The sequence below is a fragment of the Onychostoma macrolepis genome, chromosome 09 (assembly GCF_012432095.1).
Source record: "Onychostoma macrolepis isolate SWU-2019 chromosome 09, ASM1243209v1, whole genome shotgun sequence".
Lineage (NCBI taxonomy): Eukaryota > Metazoa > Chordata > Actinopteri > Cypriniformes > Cyprinidae > Onychostoma > Onychostoma macrolepis.
The window spans coordinates 21,645,146-21,667,501 of NC_081163.1; the positions used below are offsets into that span (position 1 = coordinate 21,645,146).

A 22,356-nucleotide genomic window follows, 5' to 3' on the forward strand; every position below is an offset into this window, starting at 1 on the left:
TCCCTCTATCTTTAGCTTGTAGCAGTGCTTGGCCTTTTTGATGCCCCTCTTCAGGTTTGCTCTGGATGTGCTGTAGGCTTGTGCATCTCCTGATCTGAAGGCAGTGTTGCGTGACTTCAACAGGAGTCGCACTTCCTTGTTCATCCAAGGCTTCTGATTTGGATATGTGGTGATCTGTTTCTGGGTTGTAACACTGTCAATGGTGATATTGATATGATCCAATACAGAGGAGGTGTAAGAGTCAATGTCTGTGTGAGCGCCACTGGTGGCTTGAGAAGCAAACATACTCCAGTCTGTGTGTAGAAACCTTTCCTGGAGTGTGGAATCTGCCCCCGCAGGCCACACTTTGATGGTCTTCACTGATGGCTTCACACGGTTGATGAGGGGTGCATATTTGGGGTGAGGAACAAAGAAAGGTGATCTGACTGTCCCAGGAGGGGAGGGGTGTCGCAACGTAAGCTCCAGCCATGTTTGTGTAAACATGGTCTAAGGTTTTGTTTCCTCTGGTGTGACAGGAAACATGCTGGTGAAACTTGGGTAGCACTGACTTTAAGTTTGAGTGATTAAAGTCACCTGCAACAATAAAAGCCGCTTCCGGGTGATCAGTCTGTTGTTTACTGATGGCTGCGTGAAGTTCTTTCATAGCAAGCTTGGCATCAGCATCCGGGGGAATATAGGCTGCAGTTATAATGGTGGAAGTGAACTCCGCGGTAGATAAACGGTCTACATTTAACCATGAGAAACTCAAGGTTAGCTGAACAATGACTCCCAACAATAGCAGAGTTTGTGCACCAAGCTTTGTTAATGTAAATGCACAATCCACCACCTCTGGTCTTACCGGAGCCATCTAATGTTCTATCCGCCCGAGTGTGTGGCGTCCCGCTAGCTCAATAGCGGTGTCCGGTATTCCGCTGTTTAACCAGGTTTCCGTGAAGATTAGGACGTTACAGTTCAAAAGTTTCTTGCTGTGTGTGATGCTGAGTCGAATCTCCTCCATTTTGTTCACTAGCGACCGTACATTGGCAAGGAAAATGCTGGGTAAAGAGAGCCGGTGTGGTGTTAGCCTTAGCTTAGCTCTTAGTCCTCCGCTTCCCCGCCTTTGTTTACGATCTCGGCGCCGCCTGCGAGCACTTCCGCCCGGCCGGGTAGGGTGCATAGCCTCGGGTGTCCTAGCGATCTCAGGAAGGAGTCGAAGATTGTCCATAAAAGTGTCGGAAATTCGCAAACCGATATCCAAAAGCTCACAACGGGTGTACGATGTAAAGGCACAACTGTTCTGCACGAACAGGCCCGAGATGAGTAAGAAAAATACCGCAAAATTGCAAAATCTGGAGAGACCCAGAGCCTCGCGATGTACTCGCGCCGCCATCTTGGGTAAAAAAAAAAAAATTCCAGGGAAACACGGGCTAGAACAAACACGGGAAAACACAAACCAAACAGGCAGGGGAAAACTAGGAAAACAACAGGGGCTCGGTAGAGTAGCTACAGCTATGGGAGCGGTAAACGCATACAATACTCGGCGACGAGGGAGAGAAAGTCCATGGCTTAAGTAGGGAGTGTGATCAGTGTGTGCGTGGGATCAGGTGTGCGTGTGATTGGTGACAGCTGTGATCAGTGTTGGATGATGGGAAATGAAGTCCATGTGATGTGTGGTGTGAAAATCCATGTGGTGAGCGGGTGACCTCTAGTGGTGAATGAACGGAAGTGCAGACCAGATTCGTGACAAGATTCAATGTCGAAATTGATCATCTGAAAGCTGAATAAATGAGCTTTCCATTGATGTAAGATTTGTTAGGATAGTTCAATATTTGGTCGAGATACAACTAATTGAATATCTGGAATCTGAGGGTGTGAATATACACTGAACAAAATTCTAAACGCAACACTTTTGTTTTTGCCCCCATTTTTCATGATCTCAACTCAAAGATCTAAGACTTTTTCTATGAACACAAAAGGCTTATTTCTCTCAAATATTGTTCACAAATCTGTTTAAATCTGTGTTAGTGAGCACTTCACCTTTGCCGAGATAATCCATCCACCTCACAGGTGTGGCATATCAAGATGCTGATTAGCAGTGTTGGGCACGTTACTTTAAAAAAGTAATTAGTTATAGTTACTAGTTACTTCTCACAAATAGTAACTGAGTTAGTAATTGAGTTACATCATTATAAAAGTAACTAATTACCAGGGAAAGTAACTATTGCCTTACTTTAAAAAAAAAAAAAAATGTTCAAATGTCAAATAACTTTGTATGCCCCCAATATTAAATATGTTAAATTAAATAAGAATAAATTATTATTATAAAACTTTGTACATTAATCTACACTATTTATCTACTGACACTTAGCATCAGTCAGTGAAGCATTATAATATAATATTATATGATGATAGAACTTTAGTAATTAGAATAACCAAGTATGAATGCATATTTGTCATAAATATAAAACGCACTAAGGATTAATGAGCTGCTGGGTTCATGAATATTAATCACGTTGTCTGCGTTCGCTCGAATTGATTTGCTGAAATCAAAACAGGGACGATAATAGGTGAGCGCCAGCCAATGAGATTGTCGTTTGCGCATTAGTTCCGCCCACTACCAGAGAAACCAGCAGTTCTTAAAAGCTGAAGAATTCCAAAGGAACCCCGTTATTTTGACAGGAAAATACAACAAAGAATATCGTTTACATGTAGCGCGTCAATTCTGCATGTTATGAAAGACTCTCTCGCTCTGTATCTTTCTTTGCGTGCGTGTCTGTGAGAGAAAGCGACGGCAAGCTGTACGCCTTCACACTAGAGTTTATGGTACGTCAAATACAGCTAGACGCATCCATTCAGATGAACTGAAAAATAAAATTCTAATATAATATAGTAACGCCTCATTTTATTGTCAGTAACGGTAACGGCGTTGTAATGGAGGAAACAGTAATTCGTTTGATTACTCGTTACTGAAAAAAATAACGCCATTAGTAACGCCGTTTATTTATAACGCCGTTATTCCCATCACTGCTGATTAGACAGCAGGATTATGGCACAGGTGTGCCTTAGGCTGGCCACAATACAGGGTTCCCGCGGGTCCTTAAAAAGTCTTAAATTTACTTTATCAAATTTAAGGTCATAAAAAGTCTTAAATTGTACAAGAAAGTCTTAATTATGATTTAAAGAGGTCTTAAATTTGGGTACAAACCAGAATCGCAATACAGCTTAATGTGACAATTAAACTTCAAAAGGCTATAAATAAATATGCACGTTTCAAAGTCCAGTGCTGCGCTGCTTTGTGTTCTGCCACTACCGGCGAAAGAGGTCGAAAGCGCCTCCTGCTGGCAGAGAATGAATGTGCATGTTCAAGGCTGTTGTTGTGAGTAGGGTATTCCTGCAATACCGGAGGCTGTAGTTTCAGAACTGGATTTCTAGGGCCCTATAGTTTTTTTTGTTTGTTTTTTTATTATTTTATTTATTATTTTTTTTGTATGTATGTATTATGTCAGGTCTTCCAGCCAGTCCTATCAAACCTTTATAATTAATCCAGAACGCGGCAGCAAGATTAATTTTTAATGAAACAAAAAGAATGTAAGAGAGAATGAAGAATGTCATACCTCTCTCTATTCTAATTCTATTCTTAAAAAAAAAACAATAAACAAAACTTGTCCCTTTTAGACTTGCACACTAGCTTTTCTAATCTTTTTTGTATTCTATGTTTTCTTTTATTTATTATACAATTAACAAAAGCAAAAAAGGCCTCTAACACTAGCTTGCTCTATTCTTTTTCTATTCTATGTTTTCTTTTTATTTATTATATAATAAAAAAAAAACTCTTGCTACGTGTACTGCGTTAGGCTAAATTAGACTTGTTATAGCACTTGCATATCGTTGCTCTTTTGTTGATTTTGATTGCTTCCATTGTCCTCATTTATATGTTGCTTTGGATAAAAGCGTCTGCTATATGACTAAATATTAGTGGCTCATACTATTTTATAGCACTTGCTATTCAATTCTGTATATTATTATTTTTAAGGAATTATGTTGTTATTTAATTTTATACACTTAATTATTGTCCTAACCAACTCCTAGCCCTAAACATACCCGTTGGTAACCCTCTTGAAATATTTAACCTAATTTATTTCAATATATTCAATATATTCTGGTTTAAAATTCAGTTTTCTTGGAAAGAAGACTTGTGTCTGTGCGAGACTTCAGTTAATTAGCTGCAGCGCTTCACGTCTGATGTGCTGTTTGTTTTCATCTGTTTGTTTGTTTGAATCAGGTCTCCTCTGTTGGAATAGATGGTGCTGTCCCAAAAAATAGGGTCCTAGAACTGCAGCCTCCAGTATTGCAGGAACATTAGGTTGTTTTTGTTCAGACCAATGCAAAACTCAACCCATGTTTTTACCCTGCAAACACGCAGAGCTGTAAATGTGAACTGTTCGATCGATAAGGAGATAATCCATTATAAAAATCTAAACAGTAAAATGTGTTTGTATGTTATTTAATTAATATAATAATTTATTGATAATTGTTTAAATTAATATAATAATTAATACTTTTGACTCATCCATTTTCTTAAAAAATGGTTTAAAGGCTGAAATGTGAAGTGTATAATCTTATAAAAAATTTAGTTTTGTGAAAACTTCTATCTGAACTGTAAATCGTGCTTTTTACATTCATTTTACAGTTTACCATAGACATTGCCCTACCCTTCTCATATGGTATTAATTTTATTTGTGCAGGTCTTAAAAAAGGTCTTAAAAAGTCTTAAATTTGACTTTAAAAATCCTGCAGCAACCCTGCAATAAAAGGCCACTCTAAAATGTGCAGTTTTATCACACAGCACAATGCCACAGATGTTGCAAGTTTTGAGGGAGCGTGCAATTGGCATGCTGACTGCAGGAATGTCCACCAGAGCGGTTGCCCGTGAATTGAATGTTCATTTCTCTACCATAAGCCGTCTTCAAAGGCGTTTCAGAGAATTTGGCAATACATCCAACCGGCCTCACAACCGCAGACCACATGTAACCACACCAGCCCAGGACCTCCACATCCAGCATCTTTACCTCCAAGACCATCTGAGACCAGCCACCCAGACAGCTGCTGCAACAATCAGTTTGCATAACCAAAGAATTTCTGCACAAACTGTCAGAAACCGTCTCAGGGAAGCTCATCTGCATGCTTGTCGTCCTCATCGGGGTCTCGACCTGACTGCAGTTCGTCGTCGTAACTGACTTGAGTGGGCATATGCTCACATTTGATGGCGTCTGGAACTTTGGAGAGGTGTTGTTTTCACGGATGAATCCCGGTTTTCACTGTACAGGGCAGATGGCAGACAGCGTGTATGGTGTCGTGTGGGTGAGCGGTTTGCTGATGTCAACGTTGTGGATTGAGTGGCCCATGGTGGCGGTGGGGTTATGGTATGGGCAGGCGTATGTTATGGACAATGAACACAGGTGCATTTTATTGATGGCATTTTGAATGCGCAGAGATGCTGTGACGAGATTGTTGTTGTGCCATTCATCCACGACCATCACCTCATGTTGCAGCATGATAATGCACTGCCCCATGTTGCAAGGATCTGTACACAATTCCTGGAAGCTGAAAACATCCCAGTTCTTGCATGGCCAGCATACTCACCGGACATGTCACACATTGAGCATGTTTGGGAAGATCTGGATCGGCGTATACGACAGCGTGTTCCAGTTCCTGCCAATATCCAGGAACTTCACACAGCCATTGAAGAGGAGTGGACCAACATTCCACAGGCCACAATCAACAACCTGATCAACTCTATGCGAAGGAGATGTGTTGCACTGCGTGAGGCAAATGGTGGTCACACCAGATACTGACTGGTTTTCAGTCCCTCCCCCCCAATAAAGTAAAACTGTACATTTTAGAGTGGCCTTTTATTGTGGCCAGCCTAAGGCACACGTGTGCAATAATCATGCTGTCTAATCAGCATCTTGATATGCCACACCTGTGAGGTGGTTGGAGTATCTCGGCAAAGGAGAAGTGCTCACTAACACAGATTTAGACAGATTTGTGAACAATATTTGAGAGAAATTGGCCTTTTGTGTACTTAGAAAAAGTTCAGCTCATGAAAAATGGGGGCAAAAACAAAAGTGTTGCATTTATAATTTTGTTCAGTGTATAAAAATATTGAGAAAAGCGCCTTTAAAGTTGTCCAAATGAAATTTTTAGCAATGCAATTACTAATCAAAAATTAAGTTTTGATATATTTACAGTAGGAAATTTACAAAATATATTCATGGAACGTTATCTTTACTTAATGTCCTAATGATTTTTGACATAAAATAAAAATAAAAAATGTTGACCCATACAATGCATTTTTGGCTATTGCTACAAATTTACCCCAGCGACTTAAGACTGGTTTTGTGGTCCAGGGTCACATATGAGTTATTAAGCATGTTCATATCTTCTTTATAGTAGCCTGCAGGTTAATGTACATTGGCCAATCACATGACATAGTATGTGAATTCTGTTAACATCCAAATGCAGTAGTCATCATTAACTAAGCATTAGCCTCTCATGATTTCATCATGTGTGTGGACCCTCAACTAAAGCGGTGACCAGACCCCAAAATTGGCCAATCACAGCACATAGCTTGTAAATTCTGCTGACATCCAAATACAGTAGTCATCATTAACTAAGCATTAACTTCTCATGACTTCATCATGTGTGTGGCCCCTCAACTAAAGTGGTGACTTGGTCCTTTGGAATACTGATAAACAGTGTGTTATTAACGATGGCATAATTTTGAAATGACATAAATGTGAACATGAAAGTTCAAGCTTTTGCACACAATGTACTGTGGACACAAAGGGACTTTGATCATAACTTTCTGCTTTATTCTTAAACAGTATAACCCAGTTAAATCAACAGCAATGCCTGGGAGAGAGCTGAGAGCTGAGAAGGAATTCAGTACATATACCATGACTTTAATAACTTTAAACTCTTTACAAAACCATAAAGCTGGTTTACAAAACCATAAAGGTCCATAAAAAAAAAAAGGTAAAGAGACAACTTGTAGTGTAATAAGCTACTGATGTGGACTCCTCATTAAATATTTAATGTTGAACAAAAATAAACTTATCAAATAAATAGCACAAACAATACATGGCAATACATATACAAATGTTAGTTGCAGGGGGTTTTGTGAGCAGGAGCCTACAGTTTCAGCTATCTTAAAGAAAAAAAGAAAAAAAAATGTATGGTTTTGTAAAGAGTTTTCAGATATACAGGCACTTAAAGTTCACTGTATATGAAGTCACCACTTTAGTTGATGGGCCACACACATGATGAAGTCATGAGAAGGTCATGCTTAGATAATGATGACTACTGTATTTGGATGAAAACAGAATTTACAAGCTATGTGCTGTGATTGGCCAATGTTGGGGTCTGGTCACCACTTTAGTTGAGGGGCCACACACATGATGAAGTCATGAGAAGCTAATGCTTAGTTAATGATGACTGCTGCATTTGGATGTTAAAAGAATTCACATACTATGTGCTGTGATTGGCCAATGCACATTTACCTGCAGGCTACTATGAAGAAGATATGAACATGCTTGATAAATCATATCATATTTAATGAAAAACATCAGTTCTTACATTAATTGATATACTGTTCTAGCCTGTATGCATGCATGAGGTAATGTGGATTGTTGTATATTCCCTTAATAATTCAAGAAGTCTTACATGCATGAAACAATGTTTTTTTTTTTTGTTTGTTTTTTTTAATCATGTACCATAAGCATAGCTTTATCCACAATGGATAGTAAAGACCTTTTTTTTTTTTTTTTTGTGAACAAAGAAGACATCATGATCATGCATAATAAATCATAAATCATGATGATGTACTCACCTTAGTTAATGTCTTAATTAAGGTGTTGTTCATCCATGAAGTCATGAATGAAAGACTTTGAACTCATGTTAGTTCCTGATAATTCAAGAGATATTAATGCATGAAGTAATGCATAATTCACACATTAATTTATACATGAATACATGGTAATTCATGTACCTTTACTGTAAAGTGTTGCCGTAATAATATTAATTTTCATGTGAACTGGGATTGCTTTGAAAACATTGCCTGTACACAAAACTTTTCAGAAACGTAAAGGAAAAACCTTTTGCAGTTTTAGTTGGCTACATCATTGTCGTGTAAACATACCCTTAGTTATTGTGTGACCTTGTCAAATACTGTATGAATGAGCTATGTGGAGAGATATGTGACAATGACATGGCCACATTTACAAAATGAGTGACATTTTTAGTCTGGCAATCCAAATGAATTATAATATTTATAATATTTAATATATTAAGGGATAGTTCACCTAAAAATGAAAATTCTGTCATTAATTACTCACCCTCATGTCGTTCCAAACCCCTAAGACCTTCGTTCGTCTTCGGAACACAAATTAAGATATTTTTGATGAAATCCGTGAGCTTTCTTACCCTCCATAGAGAGCAATGTAACTAAAATGTTACCAGACCCAGAAAAATAGTAAGGACAACTGTAAAATAGTCCATGTGACATCAGAGGTTCAACCGCAATTTTATGAAGCTGTGAGAATACTTTTTGTGTGTAAAGAAAACAAAAATAATGACTTTATTCAACAATCTTTCACCTCCAAAGTCGTCCACAATAAACACAAGTAGCCTAATGATAGTTTTTGACATACTCCACAGTAGTAAATATCCAGATTATAAGAGCATATCACAATATGCGTATCCACACATATACTCTGTTGGTTGTATAAAAAGAAATTAAATAACACTCCTAATAATGAAATGGAAATAAATCAGTAAATAAAGAAATAAGACCCCTTATATTTTTTCAAGAGAAAAAGATTTCCTCCTTTTGCAAGGACACCCATTCTTCGAATGAGAGGTTTACAAAAATATAATGATTAGTTTAGGTTGGAATAGGTCCTCTCTCTCTCTCTCTCTCACGCAGGCGTGCACATTCAATCATCTCGAGTCTTATTTTCTTCTATTAAATGAAAATAAATAAATAATTTATGCGATTACACACAATATAAAACAATGCAAAACATTTACACTAGTTTTAGTCGTCACTAAAAATATAAAAACATTGTACATTTTACCAGGAGCGGGGAAAAAAGTTTGTGATGTTAGAAAAAGTTATCAAAAGGGGAAAAAAAAAATATATATTTTAATAGGCCAAACCATAAGGGCTATTGTGGACCCGACATGTCCAGACATGTCAAATGTATCTGTTTTATTCACATTTATTTGTATATTTGTATTTGTATCACAGAAAATTTAAGTTTCTACATTATATTTAGAACCTTTAATATTTATTTTTACATTATATTAATTAATTGTATATTGTATCATCCCCTAAACCTACACATCACAGTAAACTTTCTTTTTTATATATATTTTCATAAACATAATTTAGAATAATTTAATTTAAAAAAAGCTAATTTATTAAAAACAATTTTATTTAATTTAAAAAAGTTATGCTCATGGGTACAATCATTTGGAGTATTACTACACTCCATAGACAAAATATTTTTTTTTACTGTACGCCTACCAAAATTCTGCATACAACCATTTTTAATAAAATATTGTTTTTAAGCAATCTGAATTATGAGGACTCACATTATGAAGAACCACATTGTCATATCAGAGTAATACCCCCATCATTATTTAAATTTGTGTACTGATAAGTTATATAAACACACATACATAAACATTCGTACTGCTCACATATTATTGTAGCACAGTATAATCAGACTTTGGCCATTAATATATGGCCAAAGATATGGAAGAAAAAAAAAACACAATTGTCAAAACTTCTTCAAGCCCAAAACTCTTCAGACACAGAGGGTTAAATAATATGCTAATAAATATATAATTATAAAGCACATGGTAATAAACATGTTACTAAAGCAAAGCAAAACATTGATCATACATTTAAAAAAAGTATTCAAGATTTATTTAACACTTAATTTAAAGAATATGATAATAAAAAAATATATATAATTATATATAAATCTGTGTTGCAAAGCCAAGGCACTCGAGAACTTATATTAAAAAGCTATTATTATCTCATGGCTTAAACATTAAAAATAAATCACAGATGACCGCACAGAGGATTACAAATACGAATGGCATTTTTATGTTCTGCTAATCTGATCTTTAATTTCCTTTTAGTCATCCCTATGTAAAAACAACCACAAGGACACTGCAATCAATACACAACAAATGAGGTATTGCAATTAATAAATTATCTAATCTTAAACTCATTACCTGATGTTATATTCATGAACATACTTGTCTTAACCATATTATCACAATGATTGCAATAACCACATTTGCAATATCTCCACAACGGTTTAGCGTATTGAGACGAAACTTGGTGTGTGTTATAACAAGCATGACCTGAGGCTACCTGCCGTTTTGATGCTGTGCCCCCTAGTGGTCAGGAGATATGAAAAATGGCTATTTTTGCTTATAACTTGTGAATGGTTTGGCCAAAAATCACAAAAAATTTATTGGATTCAGTGCATCATGCCGAGTCCAACCATATCCAATTTTCCCATGTCAGCCATTTTGGGCGTCGGCCATGTTGAATTTTGTAGTAAAATGCTATATTTTACGAACACATTGATGTATGGTCACAAAAATTGGTATGGGTCATCAGTACGATGCCCTGAAGGAGCCTGAGAAGTTTCGAGTCAGCGCCACCTAGTGGTAAAATCAAATATTCACATGTTTATAACTTTAGGTGTGGTCGACTTATTTTCTCGGGAGTCACCTTTTTAGACTCCTGAATCCTTGCCGAGTCCAGTTGTACCACACTTGCCAGGTTTTGCCTTAAGGTTTGTGCAGCGTTGCACTTTAGCGCTTAAAAAACACCTGGCGATATCTTAGAAACCGTTACTATGATCGACTCGAAACCACCGTAGGAAATTCGGAATCATAGCTTGTTAAAGAAATGTTAATTCCCAATTGCCAAAATTTTGATAGTAAGTGGTACAAAAATGCAAACAAAGTCGACAGTCAGTAATTTGTTCTCATCTTGTATATAAAAATGTCAATAACTCCAAAACAAAATGAGATATTTTCACCAAATTTGACACACATGTATGGGCACACTCTAAGGACACATAAAAAATTTGGTGGGATTGTGAGTCTTGGTGGCGCTATAATTGAACAAAACATGAAATTTCCATTGACTACAATACAATATTATGGCGTAAAATGCTATATTTTAGGAATGCATTGGTGTACATTACGAAAATTCGTATGTACCATCGAGACCATGATCTGAAGGTACTCAAAAAGGTTTGAGACAGTGCCACCTTGTGGTCAAAAGTTATAATGAAATTTCAAATAAATGCTAATAGCTTTCTGTGCATTTTACCTATTGTAATGAGACTGGTATTAATAGATTCCCTGTGTCACGGGTTGGGAGGAACGAAGACTCAAGTGCTGGCAAAAGGAATCTTCTTTATTAACAAATTATAAAATAAACAAAAACACAACTGAAACCACCCCGAAGGGGAAAAAGCCAGAGCAAACACAAGTACTGAAAACAAGACATACACGAGGCACAGGGCAGACGTAAATAACAGGCATACCTGGCACAAAAGTGAGACGAACGAGAGCAGAACAGAAAACACAGGGAGCTTAAGAAGGGACAGCAATCAGGAACACAGCTGGGGCAAATTAAACAATAATGAGGTGAGTGGAGTTTGGGGAATTGAATCCGGGAGACAGTGACCTCTGGTGGTGAGAGGGAGCGTCGTGGACCCGGATTCATGACAGGACCCCCTCTAAGGAATGGCTCCCAGACATTTCCAAGCACCCAACCAGGGGATGGCCAGGCGGAACGGAGCAGGGAAGGGAGGGATGGGGGCCAGGTCCATGTGCTGGTGGGGACCTGGAGACTGAGGCAGCGCCGGCGGATGGGGACCCAGGGCAGAACCAGCGGCCACCACAGCAGCGCAGTGCGGAGCTGCCACCCTGAAACGGGCAATGGCTGGCTCCGCTGCTTCGGGAGCCTTGTGAACGGGCGCCGCCGGAGGATCATGAGCGGGAACCGCCGCCGAGAGGTTCGTGAGCGGGCACCGCCGCTGGAGTTTTGTGCGGACACCGCCGCTGAACCCTGTGTGCGGACACCGCCGCTGAACCTTGTGTGCGGACACCGCCGCTGGGATCCTGTGAGGATCGTGAGCGTTACCGCCGCTGACGATCGTGAACGCCAACGCCGCTGACGACGTGAACGGCTACCGCCGCTGAACCTTGTGTGCGGACACCGCCGCCGAGGTTCGTGAGCGGGCACCGCCGCTGAACCTTGTGTGCGGACACCGCCGCTGGAACCTTGTGTGCGGACACCGCTGAGGACCGCGAGCGGACACCGCCGCCTCAGGAACCGTGTGCGGACACCGCCGCTGAACTCTGTGTGCGGACACCGCCGCTGAACCTTGTGTGCGGACACCGCCGCCGGGATCCTGTGAGGATCGTGAGCGGTTACCTCGCTGACGATCGTGAACGGCCAACGCCGCTGACGATCGTGAACGGCTACCGCCGCCTGGAACCTTGTGTGCGGACACCGCCGCCTGGAACCTTGTGTGCGGACACCGCAGCCTCGAACCTTGTGCGGACACCGCAGCCTGGAACCTTGTGTGCGGACACCGCAGCCTCGGAGGAACTGTGAGCGGGCACCGCCACCTCGAGAGGTTCTGTGAGCGGGCACCGCCGCCTCGGGAGCTTTTGTGAGTGGGCACCGCCGCCTCGGGAGCTTTTGTGAGCGGGCACCGCCGAGAGGTTCGCGAGCGGGCACCGCCGCCGAGAGGTTCGCGAGCGGCACCGCCGCCGAGGTTCGCGAGCGGCACCGCCGCCGAGAGTTCGCGAGCGGGCACCGCCGCCGAGAGGTTCGCGAGCGGCACCGCCGAGAGGTTCGCGAGCGGCACCGCCGCCGAGAGGTTCGCGAGCGGGCACCGCCGCCTCGAGAGGTTCGTGAGCGGGCACCGCCGCCTCGGGAGCTTTTGTGATCCTCCACGCTGCGTCTCGGCCCGGGGCGGCCAAAGAAAGACCCCGAGACACTGGAAGTTGCTGGCACGATCCGAGGAGGTCTTGGAGCAACAGCCCAGATTGGGAGGGGGGCACCCTCCCGCAGCTCCACCTCCTTCAAGTAGATGACGTGGTCGACCATCTCCCAATAGGACCACGTATCTATCTCCCCCAGCTCCTCCCGGTTGACAGGCTCATCCAGGCCCGCTAAAAACAGCTGGATGAGGTTGCTCCCTCTAATCCCCAGCTCCTGGCCTACCTCGAAGAGGTCTTCGGCGTAATACCCAAAAGGGCGATTGTCTTGTGGGCAAGGATGTGGCCCACTGGCTGGGGCCTGATTCCTCTGTCGACCAGGAGCTGGGTACAAGAAGATTCCCATTGCCGCTGAGTCTTCAAATGTCTCGTTCGTACTGTCACGGGTTGGGAGGAACGAAGACTCAAGCGCTGGCAAAAGGAATCTTCTTTATTAACAAATTATAAAATAAACAAAAACACAACTGAAACCACCCCGAAGGGGAAAAAGCCAGAGCAAACACAAGTACTGAAAACAAGACATACACGAGGCACAGGGCAGACGTAAATAACAGGCATACCTGGCACAAAAGTGAGACGAACGAGAGCAGAACAGAAAACACAGGGAGCTTAAGAAGGGACAGCAATCAGGAACACAGCTGGGGCAAATTAAACAATAATGAGGTGAGTGGAGTTTGGGGAATTGAATCCGGGAGACAGTGACCTCTGGTGGTGAGAGGGAGCGTCGTGGACCCGGATTCATGACACCCTGGGTCATGCTGAGAACAGTGATAGCAATGGTGTGATAGTCAGCCAAACTTCCTGTCTACAATTTTGATTTATGTTGAAAACCTATTTTTTCAAACTTCTCCTCAACTGTTGTTCCGATTTTCACCAAAATCGAATCATATAATCTTCAGACCATGCTGACAAAAAGTTATGGATTTTGTGATGATAGATGAAACCGTTTTTACATACCACAACAACGAATTTGAGTTATGATGCCAAAATGACACTTGAAGCTGTATCTCTGCAATGCTTTGGCATTTTGACACCAAACTTTGTGTGTGCCATAGTCACCTAACACAGAACACACCACATCGATTTGATAACGGTGCCACCCGTTGGTCAAAAGTGAAAAGTCATTCAGTCGGATTACTAGTAGTTTTAAATGATTTTTTCAGGCATTTGGACTATACTAATCTTAAAATGCCTTCAATTAATCATTGCTGAAGTTGGTCTGATGCTACATGCTATGCTTAGCTCCTCATTTTGCAGATGATGTGCTTGGCCCCGTCATTGCTGCTTGCAGCTATATTTTTATTTGCTTCTGTACTATATTCTGTCACAAAATAAACAGACTTTGCAGACTGTTGTGATTTTCCTTTTTTCACCAGCAACTCTTTCCTATTAATACCTTTGGCCTTATTATATGCTTTATTAATCACACTATTCTTGTAACCTCGTGCCTGAAACCTCTGAATCTCATGGGCCTTAATGTCAAACTCTTCTTCCTTGTCACAAATTCTGTTCAACCTCTGGAACTGTCCAAAAGGAATATTATCTATTAACCACGGGGGGTGGAAGCTCTCTGCTCTCAGAATAGTATGTCTGTCGGTTTCCTTTCTAAAAATAGCAGTATGCAATTCGCCCATATTATCTTTAGATACTGTATATTTAAATCTAGAAAATTAATCTAAGTACATGAAAACTGAAGACTAAGCTTCAAATTACTGTTAGTATTATTTAAATAGGAATGAAAAGCTAACAAGTCTACCTAAGAACCTGACCATATAACCATATACACTTCACATTTGCTAAATATGGGTTAGAATCAGAGAACACAAAATTATTTTCCCAAAACCCCAAAAACAAATTTGCATAGTTAGGGGCAAAACATGCACCCATTGCTGTGCCCCTAATTTGTTTGTAAAGTTGATCTTGAAACAAAAACACATTATTGTTCAGAGTCCATTCTGCTAACTGTAAAATAAAACATGCAGGTGGCATTTCAGCATGTGATCTCATAACAAGATAATATGATAGAGCTTCAAGACCCTCTCCGTGTACAATGATTCCACATCCATAGTTACCAAGATAGACGATTCAATATTGTCCATGTCTTTAAGATATGCTTTTTTGGGTGGTAAATAATGCTGCAAATACCAGTAAATTGACTACCGCAAACCTTAGTAAATCATGTTGCATGATTCAAATACTCTCCTGCCATAAATTTTTATTCCAAAAGGGACACTCCTACAAGTGCATGTGCAATAAGATCAGCCACTAAAAATGACTGTCCAAGCTTTTTCATCGCTAAGTTTTCACTTTGTGTCCTGTCTTTGGTAAATACTGACAGTAGTTGTTTAACCCCAAAGGAGTTTTACGCTGGTGCAAGCTATTAGTAAATCTGGCCCAATGACTGATTTATGTTCTTTATATTAAAAAGGGTCCATGTGTTGACATGCCCATGTTTAATAAATCTAAGAAAGTTAATGTTAACTTTGACAGCCCTAACTTTATAATTGAACTGTTGCCATGAAGTGACCAAACTATTAAACACATAATTAAAGCAGTTATCAGTAGTGCTATATGAATTATAAATTCATTAGTGGTGAAGAATTATGAAATGATGATTAGAGGGCAGAATCTCTTGCTATTTTCTCAAAGATAGAGTTACCATTTTGTAAAAATTTGCATTCTTTGTTGTTGCCATTTTTAGGCCATGATGTTGGTATGGAAGAGGACATGGCAAAACCATGAAGGTTCTGGAGTGAATTCCCTGATTATGGAGGATGACAACCCAAATTGCTTTGCTTTTTCTCCATACACACAGAATATATCTTATTTTACATCAAAAGGTAAGTGAATACAGAAAGTCTACATTATACTTGTCTACATTATGTGCCCAAAGTCACGTACACACAAAACAACAGTTGCATGAAGCTAGTTGAACAAACTGAGTTTTAGAGTAGGTTGAGAGTTGTCAAAATAAAACAAACAACTCCGTTTTAGATTGAGTTCAGCAAGCTCACAACGTTCACTAAAAACGTTCTGTCAACTCAAAGTTTGATCCAGAGTTTATTATTCACTCTGAAGCAGGTGCACCTGAAATATGACATCTTCAGCAAACAGCCAGTTACACAAAACATAGAGAGCATCAGTTTTATTCACTTCTAGCTAAAGAGTCAGTGCAACTCACTTATCTGCTCTTCATGAAGATATAATAAATTTAAGAGCATTAAAAATGCAGGAAGAAAAACTGCTGTTGCTGCGAAAGTTTAGGCTGCTAAAAGACAAATGTCAGATTATATCAATGCAAGTGAATCAGCTGAATTTATTTAATTGTTAATTTACAAACTTAGTTATTTTAAGAACTGTATATATTGTAAAGCTTTTATTTGTATGTATATATTTGTATTAATTTACATGAAAATTTTGTATTAATTGTCAAATATATAATTATCTGAGCATAATTATATGTGTAATGCATTTGAGTCTCACATCGGCCATATTTGGATCTTACAATCACAAACTCGCCAGTGTTCTATCCTGGACTCAGATTTGAAGTAACATCAGCCTCCATATGATCTACTGATCATAATGATTTCAGGATAATTCAAAATAAATCAAATATAACATTTTATTTGTCAGGTAAGAATGCATCATGTTAATTACACAATTAAACAATTAGAAGGGAATTCAGAAATGATAATGCAATAGTGAATCACATTGTATTCACATGGCAATTCTATGCTCCTGCACATGGATTACTGCAACTATATGGGAGTGTTCCACAAAGGAGGCAAACAAATTCAGCATTGTCAAACATGTAATTTGAAACTGCTGGACAATTCCAATGTTACAGTTATTATAATTTTATACAAGACATATGGTCTAGAATGCATAGCATCTAAAACCTTATACCCAAGTACTTCATACAAGACTTACAGTAAGCAATCACGTGTTTTAAAGAATAATTTCAACTAGTGTGTACATGTATTAGCACACACAACTTTAAAGTGTGTTCTATGAGCACAATGTGTTTACACAATTACAAATTTAATTAAAAAAAAAAAAAAATGCATACCTGACAGCAGTGAAACACACAAATAGTACCCATAGGAAAAATGTATTGCTCAATGGTTGCTTTTCCTAAGCTTAGGAGACTTAGGTGAGATGCTCATATATCTCTCATTTTAGTATCAACAGCATTTCAGATGTTTCTCCTAAAATTCCTTAAAGCTGCAGTCCGAGCAAAACTTTTTTTGGTTAAAAATTATCCGAAATCAATATTTGAACAAGTACATAACCAGCCAGTTTTCAAAACTATCGCCTTACTTTAGCCCAATTCACAACGGTTAGCTTATAATAATAATGTTTTCTAATTTGAGTGGTACGGGTAGGTTTTCGTGGGAAATTCGAGCATGGGACTGCGTCATGACATCACGTCTGTAAACATAAAGAAGTTGTCCCGGCTAGTAGGCTATCGCATGTGAGGATCCTGCAGGTGGTGGAACATTTATAGCTTTTTCTCACAGCAGCTACACAAATGAAATGTATAATTTTGATGGTGGATTGTAATCCAGAAAGATTATGTGTTTATGAAACAAATGTGAATTAAATTATATTATATTCCAGTTTAAATGTGCTTCTGTTTACAGATAGCCTGGGATTACACAAGATTTGTATTTTAAAGACAAGCAGTTTGAAGGGAGCATAATTTGCTTTTTGAGTTAAAAGCATTTCTTTATACTCATAGTCACGCAATGCTGATGTTGTTAACATTAATAATTTGAGAATAAAGTATAAGAGTAATAATAATTTGCACGGTTTGATGTGATATGAGCTAATTGATCGTTAGATTAAATCACCATTGGTTGCGCGATTACTTTAGATTACAGCCCATGGATGTTACACTTACACAGTAACAGCATGTAACAAGAGGGTAACAAGGCATCACTTTAGATTACAGCCCGCGGATGTTACAATTACACAGTGACTACGTGTAACAAGGGTGTATGTTTGCATAGTAGTTAAGAAAAATGTTGTAGTACATTTTATTCTACTTGCCTCAAACCACATACGGAAGCTGAAGTGCACCAACATTACTAAATTATACTATAGTATAGGCCTACTACAGTTTACTATTTGTATCAATGTCATGTAAGACATGTGTTGTAATAATACAATAAGTGCCCAGTGTGTAGTGTAAAATATACTGCATCATATATTTTGTGTTATTACAATAAGGCAACTTGTTCTAAATCATAATATTGTTGCCAAACACAGTAGGTCATGCATACCACATAATCTAATAGTTACACATTATTTATGAAATACTAACAGTATAAATACTTCTAATTTTCCAAGTCATTACTCCCTTATCCCCCAAACTTTGCACATTGTTTCCATTTACCTAAACGTACGTACAGCTGTAAGTTATGCTCATGCAGAAAATTGCGCTTTGTGTGTCATAAAGGTGCCCTTTAGTTGTAAAATACTTACAGTATAAATGCTTTATAATTCCGCAGGTTATTACCCCCTTATTCCCCAAATGTTGCATATTGTTCCCTTATACCTATGAGTAGGTACTGTGGAGGTACTCTATAGTTACAAATAGGTACACTGTAAATTCTGTTTAATTACACGGTACATTGCGGGCTGTAATCTAAAGCATTACCCATATTTTTGTTTAATAATATTTATTTATTTATTTATTTTTTGTATTTTGAGAGAATTTCATGATACTAATTAATATTTATGCAACAATTATGATCAAATTTTCCCATTGAAAATAATACAATTATTATTTTTATTTATTTATATTTTCAAATATTTTCTATTACTTTTCAATTATGGCAGTATTTCATGTTAAAATAGAGCCAATGCCTTTAAAATCCAATTTTTAAAGCCAGATTAGTGCCATCTGCTGGGAGTAAAATAAGAAAAACATCTGCAATTCCATGGTTTAGCCCATGGATTCCTACATAGCTCTATATAAAAGCCCCATGGATTCCTACATAGCTCTATATAAAAGGCCCATAAATTCTATAATTGTTTTTAGACATTAATACTTATTTTTATTAAGTTGTGGGTTTGGATATATATTTATATATTTTCAAAGACAAATTTTTTGTAAAGGTTTAGATTTTGTTTTTTTTGTTTTGAAATGTTTTAAAGCGTCAGTTTTTGAATTATTATTACTACAGTCAAACCTGAACATAGAGAAAGCATTTTGTTACACAAAATATTAAAATTCTATAAAAAAGTAACAAAAATGAACAGGAATGTTTTATCAGAGCTTAATTCTTCTGAGTCTGATCTGATTTCAACCTCTTATTTCAGTTTTCTGAGTTGTTATGGCTATATGGTTATAACCATACCAATTCATTTGAATGTGTGTATTTGTGTATGTGTGTGTGTCTGTTTTGCACTCTTGATGTTTCAAAGTGTAACCCCTTCCTTGCTGTCCACTTTTATTTACTGCATTGTAGTTGAATTATTGCTTTTATTTTATATATTTGCTGTGTTACGGTCACACCAGTTCATAGGTGTGCGTGTATAAGTGTGTGTACGCGCGTGTGTGTGAGTGGATATGTTGGTTTTGCACTCTTGATGTTTTAGAGTTTCACCCCGTCATTGCTGTGTACTTTTTTCTGCATTGTGGCAGATTTGTAGATTGTACACAAAAATTAGCTGAATTTTTGTGTTTTTGTCAATTTCCCATTCACTTCCTATGGTCGGTCTGTAGACCACAAGTGCGACTATTTTTTTTTTTTACTACCACTTAGCCTGCTCGAATCAAGCCCTCAAATTGTTTGTGTGTTCATATTCCAAATGCCATGAAAGTCACCAAGTTTCGTACCATTCCGATGAAGTTGTGATTTTTAAAAATTCAAAATAGAAATTTTTTCGGTCAAAAGTGACTGAAGAGCACCAGAGGGTTAAATGTTTAAATTTATCTTCAATGTCCAGCATTGTATTTTTGCTTTTGCTTTGTGTAACATTATAATTTTCTCTTGTACAGCCCATTTCTGCATGTATGTAATTATAGGTTATGGCTTCCTCTGTTAAATCATTGTGCAATTAAAACATTACATAAGACAACTTCAAATATGACAATGCATGTTTAGTCTTTGATTGATATGGTGTGGATAAATGACATTGAAGCTAGCCAGAGGGAAGAAAAAAAAGAAAAAAAAGAAGGAGATCTCTTTAACATTTCAAATATTTCTCCTAGACAGAAATGAGGTTACTTTAAGATTGAATGGCAAATTTTGCTTGAGTTTACTGCTTCATAAACTTGTCTCCTGAGACAAAAATTTTAACACTCTCACAATGGTCTACTTTAAAGATTTAGAAGAGATCTCAACAACTTAAAACACTGTGCTCAGATTCTTCTCCTAATCTAAATATATATATATATATAAACAGTGGGGCAAAAAAGTATTTAGTCAGCCACCAATTGTGCAAGTTCTCCCACTTAAAAAGATGAGAGAGGCCTGTAATTTTCATCATAGGTATACCTCAACTATGAGAGACAAAATGGGAAAAAAAAAAATCCAGAAAATCGCATTGTAGGATTTTTAAAGAATTAATTGGTAAATTCCTCGGTAAAAAAAGTATTTGGTTACCTACAAACAAGCAAGATTTCTGGCTCTCACAGACCTGTAACTTCTTCTTTAAGGGGCTCCTCTGTCCTCCACTCGCTACCTGTATTAATGGCATCTGTTTGAACTTGTTATCAGTATAAAAGACACCTGTCCACAACCTCAAACAGTCCAACTCCAAACTCCACCATGGCCAAGACCAAAGAGCTGTCAAAGGACACCAGAAACAAAATTGTAGACCTGCACCAGGCTGGGAAGACTGAATCTGCAATAGGTAAGCAGCCTGGTGTGAAGAAATCAACTGTGGGAGCAATTATTAGAAAATGGAAGACATACAAGACCACTGATAATCTCCCTCGATCTGGGGCTCCACGCAAGATCTCACCCCGTGGGGTCAAAATGATCACAAGAACTGTGAGCAAAAATCCCAGAACCACACAGGGGGACCTAGTGAATGACCTGCAGAGAGCTGGGACCAAAGTAACAAAGGCTTCAAATCCTGTCCCCCTGCTTAAGCCAGTACATGTCCGGGCCCGTCTGAAGTTTGCTAGAGAGCATTTGGATGATCCAGAAGAGGATTGGGAGAATGTCATATGGTCAGATGAAACCAAAATAGAACTTTTTGGTAAAAACTCAACTTGTCGTGTTTGGAGGAGAAAGAATGCTGAGTTGCATCCAAAGAACACCATACCTACTGTGAAGCATGGGGGTGGAAACATCATGCTTTGGGGCTGTTTTTCTGCAAAGGGACCAGGACGACTGAATGAATGGGGCCATGTATTGTGAGATTTTGAGTGAAAACCTCCTTCCATCAGCAAGGGCATTGAAGATAAAACGTGGCTGGGTCTTTCAGCATGACAATGATCCCAAACACACCTCCCGGGCAACGAGGGAGTGACTTCGTAAGAAGCATTTCAAGGTCCTAGAGTGGCCTAGCCAGTCTCCAGATCTCAACCCCATCGAAAATCTTTGGAGGGAGTTGAAAGTCCGTGTTGCCCAGCGACAGCCCCAAAACATTACTGCTCTAGAGGAGATCTACATGGAGGAATGGGCCAAAATACCAGCAACAGTGTGTGAAAACCTTGTGAAGACTTACAGAAAACCTTTGACCTCTGTCATTGCCAACAAAGGGTATATAACAAAGTATTGAGATGAAATTTTGTTATTGACTAAATACTTATTTTCCACCATAATTTGCAAATAAATTCTTTAAAAATCCTACAATGTGATTTTCTGGATTTTTTTTTTCTTTCTCATTTTGTCTCTCATAGTTTATATAGGTATACCTATGATGAAAATTACAGGCCTCTCTCATCTTTTTAAGTGGGAGAACTTGCACAATTGGTGGCTGACTAAATACTTTTTTGCCCCACCGTATATATATATATATATACAGGGACGTGCACAGGAATTTTGAGGGGCAGTTGCTCTGACCTAAAAAAGGGCACCCCCCCCCCCGCCCAAAACCCAAGAACTCACAGGCTATATGAAGGACTGAGAATAACAGGGTCTTTATTAAAATATATATACACAAAGTAGTAAAACACTGAAATACAGCACTAAATCACCTTAACTACTACTAATAATAACATAGAAAATCCTGACTTGAGTCATGAAAATACCTACATCAATATCCCTAACAATACCCTATCAAGTCACTGATAGGTTTCTCCAA

At 38.7% G+C, this 22,356-nt stretch overlaps 1 protein-coding gene across 1 annotated transcript in view; it reads left to right on the top strand.

The window, feature by feature from the left end:
* Positions 1 to 22,356, top strand: part of si:dkey-11f4.7 (piezo-type mechanosensitive ion channel component 2) — a 718,195-nt gene that overhangs the window by 97,977 nt on the left and 597,862 nt on the right. The window contains 1 exon segment of the mRNA XM_058786444.1: positions 15,791 to 15,929. Within this exon segment, the coding sequence (XP_058642427.1) occupies positions 15,791 to 15,929 (139 nt within the window).